The sequence below is a fragment of the Arachis ipaensis genome, chromosome B02, assembly GCF_000816755.2.
Source record: "Arachis ipaensis cultivar K30076 chromosome B02, Araip1.1, whole genome shotgun sequence".
NCBI classification, from domain to species: Eukaryota; Viridiplantae; Streptophyta; class Magnoliopsida; order Fabales; family Fabaceae; genus Arachis; species Arachis ipaensis.
Window position 1 is genome coordinate 106,233,546 of NC_029786.2, and position 9,723 is coordinate 106,243,268.

Consider the following 9,723-nt stretch of genomic DNA (forward strand, 5'->3'; position numbering starts at 1 on the left):
ATCTCATTGGAAATTCTTTCATATATATATAAAGCTCAAAGAGAGTTAAGCCAAACAGCACCTTTCTCTTGTTTTGGGAATAACTTTATTCCCGTTTGGTTAACAAATGATCGAAACTTGAAAGCTCCCTCGCAACTGACATCGTTTTTCTTTGCTTGGCTCGCTGCTATTCCTCGCCGTTGTTTGTTTTGTAAGTCCCATTTACTAAATTTTCCCTCATTTTCTCTGCCTCCAAACAGAGATTTAGGGTTTTGATTAATATCCCAGCTGTCAAAAATTGTTGAAATTGATTGATTGCTGAATGACCCTTTGATCTGTGTTCCTGGTTTGGTAGATAAAGCTTCAAAATTTTAATGTGAATAAGAGAAAGATTCCAACTTGGAGTTATTGAGACCTATTTTGAGATTGCAAGCCTGTATAATGGTTTTAATGGATGGTGAGTGAGAGTGTAAGATTCAGTGAGATCAAAATAACTCAGAGATCAACCCATTTAACTTTTATGTTATTATCTCATTGAGCTGAAAATTGATGATGGGTTGGGTGCACATATAAATGATTAACTGAATTAACTGGCAATTTAACTCTATTTCTTCCTGAATGTTCTGTTTGTTTATCATGTCATGCCCATGGAATTTGATTATTGAGAATGAGTTCTACCAACCAATTTGGCCCTAGAGAGTGTTTCAAATTTACACTTCTCACTAGAATGTGTTCAGTTCTTGAGAAGTCTTTTGGTTTGTTTCCCATTTCTAGCATCATGCCAGCAAAATTTATCCAGAATTGTTACTTTACATGAAAATAGTAAAAGAGATTTGATTGTAAATCTTTTGAACTTTAAACACATATCTTATGATAAAGGATAGTTGTTATTACATTATTGCTGTTATGAAAAGCATAGTGAAAAATGTGTTGTGGTTGATGATAGTGTTGCCAATAGATTCAAGTGTGCTAAGATGAGAGGAGATTTCGATATATAAGTCGTCATGACTGATGCATTGTAGTACACTTTTTACAGCTGGATTTATCTTTTTAAGTTGGCAAAGAATTAGGGAAATGCTATTAATGCTTCTAAGATAGTAATCCATTTGAGTTGCAGGTGATGAAATGGGGGATGAAAATGATTCTTCTGTTAATTTGGATAGCTTGAGGGCTAATTGGAATCCATCTCAAGACAAATATTTTCTTGAGCTTTTGCTATCTCAACTGCAGCTAGGGAATAGAATCAGCAAAGTCATTAGCAAACAGGCATGGCCGGTTATGGTTGAACAATTTAACAGCAAATTCGGATTGAAGTATGATATAGATGCATTGAAAAACCGTCACAAACGATTCAGGAAGCAATATAATGATGTCAAAATGATTATTGGTCAAAATGGATTTCGGTGGGATCATGAACTAAACATGATAATAGCTGATGATAAAACGTGGGATGAATATCTTAAGGTATATATATTGTCCATCAATCACATATTCCACAAGCACTAATGTATGGTTAGTCTTTACATGCAACTGAGTGTTTTTCTATTTGCAGGTTCACCCTGATTTTCAAGGTTTCAGAAAAAGAGTTGTTCCTTATTATGATGATCTGTGCAAAATTTTTGGCCATTCAGTTGCTGATGGGAGATACAGCCTTTCATGTTTTGATGTAGGTTTTGAAAATGAAGGTAGAAGCATTGATCTGTAAATATTATTGTATGGTTGAAAGAAAATTTATTTTAACTTTATTCACCGAATTGAATAATTTATGAAGAGTAGCTCATATTTTGTCTCAGAAATTGCCTCAAAAGAATTGGATGATCAAGCCACTGCTGGCAAAGGAGACGACGATGAGACTGTCCCTATCATTTGTAGTCAAAGTAAAATTGACTGGTCACCAATGATGGACCAATTCTTTGTTGAACTTATGCTGAACCAGATGCATAAAGGGAACAAGGTTGGCCGTTCGTTCAAGAAGAAAGCCTGGGTGGACATGACAGATTCGTTCAATGAAAGATTCGGATGTCATTGTGGTAAGGCAGTCTTGAAGAACCGTTTGATTGTCCTCAGGAGGCATTACTTCTCCATAAATGTTCTACTTAGCAAAGAAGGCTTCAGCTGGGATAATGCGCACCAGAAGGTCGTGGCTGATGACCAAGTTTGGGAAAATTGCATCAGGGTATGAAGTTGAAAGTGTTTTTCCTCATTTTGTTCTTTTCATTTGGAATGTTTTCGTTTTATACTGTCGCCCAATCAATTATATTTGCAGGTACATCACAACTACCGGATATATAGAACTAAAAGCATGCCTTTCTATTCTAGTATGTGCATATTATGTCACAATGAAGATACTCAGCATTGCAAACTGAATTCTGGAGAGGGATCTTGTGGCAGCAAGAAATCGATGCCAGATACCGAACCACCCCCTATTGCAGATGACACAGTATTGCATATTGGTGCAGAAAATAATTCTACCAGAAAATCTCAGCCTCTTCCTGATGCCGATAAAGAACCTTTGCATTTAGGCGAAGGAAGAAAGATTTCCGGTCACCAAAAGAGGCTCCAACCTAATATGTCCTCAAATGAATATAAGAAGGCGAGAAACGATGGCGAGGGTATGGTGGCAGCTTTGAAACACATGGCAGTTGCAGTTACCTCCCTAACAAAGCAAACAAAGATAGAAGATACCTTCTCTATAGATAAGGCTATTAAGGTGCTTCAGGCTATACCAGGCATGGATGAAGATCTAATACTAGATGCATGTGAATTTTTGGAAGATGAAAGAAGAGCAAGGATGTTTATGGCATTGGATGATAATCTGAGAAAGAAATGGTTACTGAGAAAGCTTCGTTCATAAACTTAAGTTAGTTTCATGCAAAGCATGCCATAGCTTTGAAGGTTCACATTAACCCCCAACAAAGTTTGTAATTAAAGGAATTATCTTTTGTTTTTCTTTATATATTAGTCAAGTAGAGATTAAATTTAAAACCATAGCTGTCTCTGTGTTTGAAACAATAACAACCAAGTCTTATCTAACCAAGCATTATTGGAAGTTCAATGTAATGAAAAGACAAAGTTAGAGCTACAAAACATTCAGCACTGAAATCAAACTAAATTCTAGTTTGCTACATCACTTCTGAACCTATGAATCTCAACTCCTAAGTAATCAACTGGACCCATAACTGCAACATGGGGTTTTCCAACTAGAACCCTAACAGCAGATATCTGATGGTGATTGGTTAGAGTTGTGCTTGCAATCTTTTGAGCCACTGATTCCAGAAGGTTGTGGGGTGGCCCTTCAATAATTTCCTTTACTATTCTGCATTCATCAATACTGCACAAATTAACATAGTACTTATGCAAAATGAGTTTAATTTTGAAGCACTGACATTGTAAAACGTTCTACACAGTCGTTTAATAACATGTGTTTGCGCAATTGGATGCACGTGTAAAATTGCTTTATACTGACAAAGTACATCAAAATTAAATTCTTTTTCAGAATGAAATCATAAATAGCTCATTTTATAAAACTAAAGTCTTATTCAACCCTAAAAAAATTATTAGAATGCAGTATGCTGATACTTTGGAAACATAAACAAGACATAGCACTTCATTTTATTTAATAATTAACATGATAACTGGATTAGCAATTCTTGTTCTGATTTTAACTATGAAAAGATTGAGTGTTAATTATCACTGACCGGTATATATCTGTGTAGCTAACTGAATCTGACAAGTTATCAGATTTACCAGCAGCTCTAAGATCCATCCAAGCATCTATATCTACCAAGAATTTCTGACCAAGTGTTCTTTCTTCTGGATTCACACCATGAAAACCATGGAACATTACTCCCCTCAGAATGAGCTTGTCACCCCTCATAAGTGTTTCGGTTTCCATTGTTGTTGCTGCTATCATCAAAGGTGAACACTAACACTGAATTGAGCAATAATAATCCTAATTCCTCAATGCAATGTTGAAAAATTACAAAATAATCCTAAATTCTTATTAGTGTTGAGATTGAATCCAATCAAATTTGAATGGTGATAATCTTTGTGTATGTTTCCTATGCTATCAATATATATCTCTTAACAGTTGCAAAACCAAATTTAAACTCAAGAAATTGGTTAATCTATTACAAACGCAGAATTCACATGTGTGTGTTTGGTTACATGATTAAGAGATAAGCATTTAGAGATAGTTAGTTACCTTGGAGAAGCAGAGGAAACAACCTTGTTCGTTTGTTTGCTTTGTAATATGAAAGAAGAGAAAAGAAAAGAGATGTTTTATTGTAGTGGAACCATGGTGGATAAAGAGAATATTTTTTTACATTGATTCTTTAACTTTTTTATTTTTATTTATTATTATTAATTTGTAGTTGTTGAAATGAAGATGATTAAAATCCTACCAAATACCAATTGTCATATATAAAATATTGATATCAATTATTAAATAAATAAAATCATTTTGAAATCTTAAATTCTTAATCATTGTCTATACGCACTAGTTAGAACTTTTGCAATATATAATATTGATCAATAATAATGTTAAATAATAGTACACATAATATTCTTTGATTTACTATACTAATCAATATTGTTATTGTTTATATTTATAAGAGAAGTTAGTGTTATACTTTACAAAATATAAGATTATTATATATTATTATTATTATTATTTAAACTTTAAGATTGTTTGATAATCGTCTCATAAATATCATTCTTTAATGAGAAAAACATAAAAATAAACAAAATTTCTACTGAGACAATAAGAAAAAATGACAGTGACATTGTCTTTTGATATTTCTGTATTTGTGATTTCAACAAACTCTATATTAGGAGCCAAAAATAAAACCCCTATACAATAACACCATTAACAATAAATGCAACCTTACTCTTGCAACTAGCAAGTAGAGTCTCTGTTTCTAAGATTAACTCATGCATTTCAAGTAATGTAAAGTTAAACATAGCAATCTTATTGTTACATCAAAACTAATTCAAAATTTTGATTTTGACTATGGTGCCAACAAGGTAGTGTTTGGCTCCTAACTCGAGACAGAAAGATCACAGATAACGGGACGGCGAAACCGTTACTACGGCTCTTCATTTTGGAGGTACATAGATTTACTTAAATCAACATCCTGAAATGGTCATTCAATTCAAAAACAAATCTGCTAAAATTAAATGGGAATGTAGAAATGTGGAATAACTATGAATTTGTTATTGATGGATATGTATATATGAGATTGAGAAAACATGGGTCTGAAAGAGTTCATACTTTATATCAACAGACATAGATGATGAATCCATTTTAGTAACAAAAAAACATGCATTCATAAGAACCCAGTGTATAAGGGAAACAAAAAAAGGAACAACTGCACTAAACAAACTCCATCACTTTGCATAAAGATCTACTGCTTGTCCTCCTTAGGAGTCTCTTTCGGAGGCACCTTTGATTCCAATTCTTTTGCAGATTTCTGCATTTCCCTGAAAAAAGGATTGCAAGAACATATTACAATCTGAAAAATCTGTTAAATCTATGTATAATCGACAGAATAAATAAGCATCGCCTATGTCAACGTTGCAATATAAGAAGAAAAAAAAAAAATGAAGATATACAAGTTTAGGTTTAAGGTTTAGGACAAACATGCTTTGAAGTGCAATTCCAAATCACAAAAAAGCCATCAAATTATTTTCTGGTAGATTCATAACATACATTTTGACTTACTAATTTAATAACCAAATCAATAGTTCTAAGTTTATTTCTAGTAGTATTTATTTATGGGTTCAAATCCTAGAAATAGCCTCTCTACACAAAAGAATAAGGCAACAAATATCTACTCTCCCTAAATCCACCAGATCAGAGTCCTATGCACCAAGTTCCCTTTATTTCTAACAGTAGTTGCTTAACAACCAAGTCAATAAATCAAAGCTAAGTTCATGGTATGTTCCCCGACATATTCTGGATTAGGTGTTTTATTTGGAAAATAGCATTGATCCAATTCATTTATATTATGATACTTAGATTTCAATCTTCGACACTGTTGTTTTTGGTCTTACTACCAATTAAACATGCAGTTTTCCATCAAGAGAAACACTCGGATCAAATATACTTCTCAAAGTGGGAAAGCAGTAGCTCTAGAAATAAAAAATGCATTACAGAGAAAGCTCTTTCCCGTTGTATCTAGGGCTAACTACACGAATCAAAACGACACCATTGTAATGTATCATAAACAAGTAACAGTCCCTAAAGAGAGAAAAACAAAAAGGTTAGAGGAACATATTCTAACACAACCATAGTTAGTCATCCATATGCTAACAATGCTAGTACCATCAAAATCCAAGACCCTTAGCCTTAGGCATGATTACTTACGATAAGCGACACCAATTCTTTCTAGCTTTCTCAATATAAGCAGATTTTAACATAAATGTAGTTAGCTAAGCAAAAGTGAGCTGATTACTAGACAAACCTCACCCGCAAGGTCGGATTTCCGAACCGCCATACCATTCACTACTCCAGGCCAAAGCTTAGCCTTCTCCACCTAATTTTTTTAGGAGTAAAATTCCTTTAAATGAAGATGTAATATGACCAATATTTTTCCTTGTGTATTTGCCTTATCGACCCAATACTAACCAACATCTTTTTTTTCATTAATAATAAAATACAACGTTGTATTGAAAATCAATGCAATGTATCAATTTTTCCCTCTATGAAAGGATGATAGAACTTCACTCTCTACAATCAAATATAAGCTAACTTTGAACACAAAATAACATAATCCATAAACATAAGCTTCCAAGTTCAGAATTCCAATATCCAACCAATCACTCTATGTTATCCAAATCCCACTCCTAAACCGTAAACCCTAACACTCCCCAAAAACGAAAAATTTCAACAACAAAACCATCAACCGAAAAACTAAAAACAGAAGCAACCCAGAACACAAGATCAAAACTTGACGAGAATAAACAAGTACCCAGATGGAAATCAGAGAAAAAATGGGAAAAAGGGACTCACTTGGAAGAAGCAGCTGTTTCTTCTTCGAGCCAGTTACGGATGTGCTTAACGTTGCGCCTGAATATGTTGGCAGATTGCTTCACGTCGCTCCTTAGAAGAAGCACCACCGCACTCACACCAGCCACCGTCAGCACGAAATTCGTCAAACCCATAATAATAGCGAAGGATTTCACCACCCTGGAGAAAAAAAAAACGCTTTTTTATGATGTTTATGCTGCTGTTGCTGCTACTTTCAGTGCAGTGAGGAGAGAAAATCAAAATAGCGTTTTTTCTCTTGGACACGGTGAAGGCCAGACACACCCGGCCCACAATCCGGAACAGACCCGATCCAGAACCCGCCCGAACCGGCCTCCCAATTCAAACTACCCCTCTCTGTCGCTGTGATTATCACTCCCTCTCCAGGAGTAAAATTCCAAAGCAGAACTAATGAACTATGCATGCGGTATTATGTAATTATGTTTTTATTTTTGGAATATTTTTGCCATTTTGAGTGTCGTTTTTGTCCTGGGCTAAACCCGAAAACCCTACCCAAACCCACAACCCCAACCCACCCGAACCAAACCCCAAAAAAATCTTCTCCCTCCCTGATTTTTAACATTCCATTGTGACTATCCCTAGACGGTGGGAGCGTGGTCGCCGTCGTGATAGTTAAAAGGTAAAATCCGGGACCGGTAAAAATAATTGGCTAATACCACTAAAATGGATGAATAAAAGACGCCATGATTGTAGCCATAGAAAACCAAAGAAAAAACTTTCTCACTTATAATTGACGGAAAATCAAACACAAGGCTCTAAACTAAACATGATCAGCTAGAAAATTAGAAATTTCAAAGTAAGTTAGATGAGGGTTTGGATTGTTTCATTCCTCGACATTACATCAACCAATTTCAAGTTAAAACCCTCAATTACGGAGCTCAATTTCCGTTTTAAAATTAATTAATACATTTTCATTGATTAAATAAGACACTAAGAGATGGAGATTGGAGGTGAAAAATAATGGATATCACCTGCCGGGATCGGCGACGGGAGCAATGCGGGAGAGGGCGCGATTGAGGAGGACGGTGAAGAGGGAGGCAGCACCAACGTATATAAGGAGGGTGCAACGACGTCGTCGTTTTTGGATACCCAGTGGGCAAGGAAGTCGCGTTTTGGCTTCGGTCCTTTGTATCTGTCAGCTGAAGAAGAAGAAGAAGAAGAAGAAGAAGGAGAAGGAGGTGATGAAAGGTTTTAAGGTGGGGACCCGAGAAAGAAAGGAATGGTGTTTTCTCTGATTTTGCTGCTCGTTTGGTTATGGGAATGTGAGTGAGAACAGTGAGAGCAATTGTTCCTCTTTTTTGTTCAATTAGGATTTTAATTTCTGGGTTCAAAGTCTTGGGCTTTTTTATATGAAAGTGTGTATCTTTAATCAGATCCAAAAAATATGATAAAAAATCAAAAAAATTGGTAATAAATTTGCAGCTAGGAAAATATATGGTTTGTTAACAAAAAAAAAAATGATTTGCTTTAAAATAGTGAAAACATCTTGACTTTGAATATATAATACTATCATCAAAATATAATTGTTGATCGAAATTATAAATATTTATATAAATGAGTCAAAGTCAACACTGTTAATAACATACTTGCTAAATTAAGAGAATATAAACAAATAAAAAGAACAAAAAAAACACTAGAACTATATTTATTTCAATTTGCAACTCTAGTCTACTTCATTTACATGTTGAATGGTTGAAATTGGTGGTCATTGTTCTTCTCATCAGCCAAAAATCCATCCATTGTTATTGGTGGCAAGATTTGTGAAGATTGTGGCACATTCTGAGATTGATGAGAAAGAATCTCTTTTAAATCAGTCTCATATTGAAGTTGATCAATCCAATTCTCAACCTCAACAAAATCATCCCAATTAATAAGATCACCATCTTCACTGATTTGATTTGTAGAATCCACAATAACATTCTTTTCTTTAGAATTCATAATCGCAACTTGATTTGTAGTAGAACAATCTAGAGACACATTAACTTGGCTAATAGAATCCATGATCATCCCATTGTTCTTTGCCACAAAATAAGTAACATTTGGATCAAACTTAGGGTTTTGAGTTTGATATACCAAATTATCATGATGAAGAGCATAATCATGATTAGAAATGTTGTTCATGAAATTGAGTTGACTTTGATTTTGGTCAACATTGAAGTTGCTACCATTATCTTGATTACTCTCCTTCAACATGTCAATTCTTTTCTTACAAGCTTTAATTTTAGTGTTCACCAAAGCAATGAACTCCATCAATTGGTTCCCATCTAAGGTAGTAAAGATTGGATCCATGGTAGGATATTTGAGTTTGAATACCTTCTTTCTCAATTTAGAAATCTCGGCTTCAATCATGATCTTCTTGTTCTTGAAAAATTCTTCTTCATCAAAGATTATGGGGTGTGTCTCATTATTCTTTTGAACCTCGTACTTTTTAATGATGGATTGCACCTTTGAATGTTCTTGTGGCCAAGTCATTGGTCGAGAAGAATCATCTCCATAAACAATTAGACAAGCTTCAACTTTACATAACTTTGAAAATGTTGAAATTTTCTTCATGATTCCATCTTTTCTTTGCATGAAAGAAATTTTACGTTCTCGTTCGTTTTTGATGCATTCATAGACCGTTTTTCCACGACCCATCTGAAATTAAGAAAATATTCTAAAATATTAAACATATTATCATTATTAATCATAATATG

At 34.3% G+C, this 9,723-nt stretch overlaps 4 protein-coding genes across 12 annotated transcripts in view; 1 reads left to right on the forward strand and 3 right to left on the reverse strand.

Moving 5' to 3' along the window:
- Positions 41-2,957, forward strand: LOC107626310 (L10-interacting MYB domain-containing protein). Of its 2 annotated transcripts, none has more exons than XM_016329163.2 (5): positions 41-190; positions 1,097-1,443; positions 1,532-1,664; positions 1,773-2,155; positions 2,246-2,957. In XM_016329163.2, the coding sequence occupies exons 2-5, from the start codon at positions 1,105-1,107 to the stop codon at positions 2,831-2,833; spliced, it is 1,443 nt and encodes a 480-aa protein (XP_016184649.1). In that variant the 5' UTR covers positions 41-190; positions 1,097-1,104; the 3' UTR covers positions 2,834-2,957. The 2 variants fall into 2 exon arrangements, with proteins under 2 accessions (XP_016184649.1, XP_020972287.1); XM_021116628.1 differs by lacking the exon at positions 41-190 and adding an exon at positions 223-436.
- LOC107626311 (dihydroneopterin aldolase 2) lies at positions 2,942-4,318 on the reverse strand. 8 transcript variants are annotated; one of them, XM_021116631.1, is made up of 3 exons: positions 4,184-4,318; positions 3,678-3,882; positions 2,942-3,310 (listed from the first exon to the last, which is right to left on the reverse strand). In XM_021116631.1, exons 2-3 carry the CDS (start codon positions 3,872-3,874, stop codon positions 3,094-3,096), a joined length of 414 nt encoding a protein of 137 aa, XP_020972290.1. In that variant the 5' UTR covers positions 3,875-3,882; positions 4,184-4,318; the 3' UTR covers positions 2,942-3,093. The 8 variants fall into 8 exon arrangements, with proteins under 8 accessions (XP_020972290.1, XP_016184653.1, XP_016184654.1 ...); XM_016329167.2 differs by having other exon boundaries at positions 2,942-3,295; positions 4,184-4,316; XM_016329168.2 differs by having other exon boundaries at positions 2,942-3,295; positions 3,678-3,885; positions 4,184-4,303.
- On the reverse strand, positions 5,173-8,327 carry LOC107626312. The gene is made up of 3 exons (XM_016329170.2): positions 7,999-8,327; positions 6,992-7,168; positions 5,173-5,460 (listed from the first exon to the last, which is right to left on the reverse strand). Exons 2-3 carry the CDS (start codon positions 7,141-7,143, stop codon positions 5,385-5,387), a joined length of 228 nt encoding a protein of 75 aa, XP_016184656.1. The 5' UTR covers positions 7,144-7,168; positions 7,999-8,327; the 3' UTR covers positions 5,173-5,384.
- The window catches only part of LOC107628012 (agamous-like MADS-box protein AGL80), a 2,106-nt gene continuing 488 nt past the window's right edge, over positions 8,106-9,723 (reverse strand). The window contains exon 2 of the mRNA XM_016330816.2: positions 8,106-9,664. Within this exon, the coding sequence (XP_016186302.1) occupies positions 8,705-9,664 (960 nt within the window). The 3' untranslated portion in view covers positions 8,106-8,704. The remainder of the gene's footprint in view (positions 9,665-9,723) is intronic.

What these genes read in the sequence shown, in the direction of transcription:
- LOC107626310 (XM_021116628.1), top strand. An exon ending in CGTGGGATGAATATCTTAAG is followed by an intron (nt 1,444 to 1,531) that starts GTATATATATTG and finishes TTCTATTTGCAG; the next exon opens with GTTCACCCTGATTTTCAAGG. An exon ending in TTTGGGAAAATTGCATCAGG is followed by an intron (nt 2,156 to 2,245) that starts GTATGAAGTTGA and finishes TTATATTTGCAG; the next exon opens with GTACATCACAACTACCGGAT.
- LOC107626311 (XM_021116630.1), bottom strand. Translation starts at nt 3,892, where the DNA reads ATGATAGCAGCAACAACAATGGAAACCGAAACACTTATGAGGGGTGAC. An exon ending in AGCTACACAGATATATACCG is followed by an intron (nt 3,311 to 3,677) that starts GTCAGTGATAAT and finishes TAATTTGTGCAG; the next exon opens with TATTGATGAATGCAGAATAG.
- LOC107626312 (XM_016329170.2), bottom strand. Translation starts at nt 7,143, where the DNA reads ATGGGTTTGACGAATTTCGTGCTGACGGTGGCTGGTGTGAGTGCGGTG. An exon ending in GAAACAGCTGCTTCTTCCAA is followed by an intron (nt 5,461 to 6,991) that starts GTGAGTCCCTTT and finishes TCCTTTTTTCAG; the next exon opens with GGAAATGCAGAAATCTGCAA.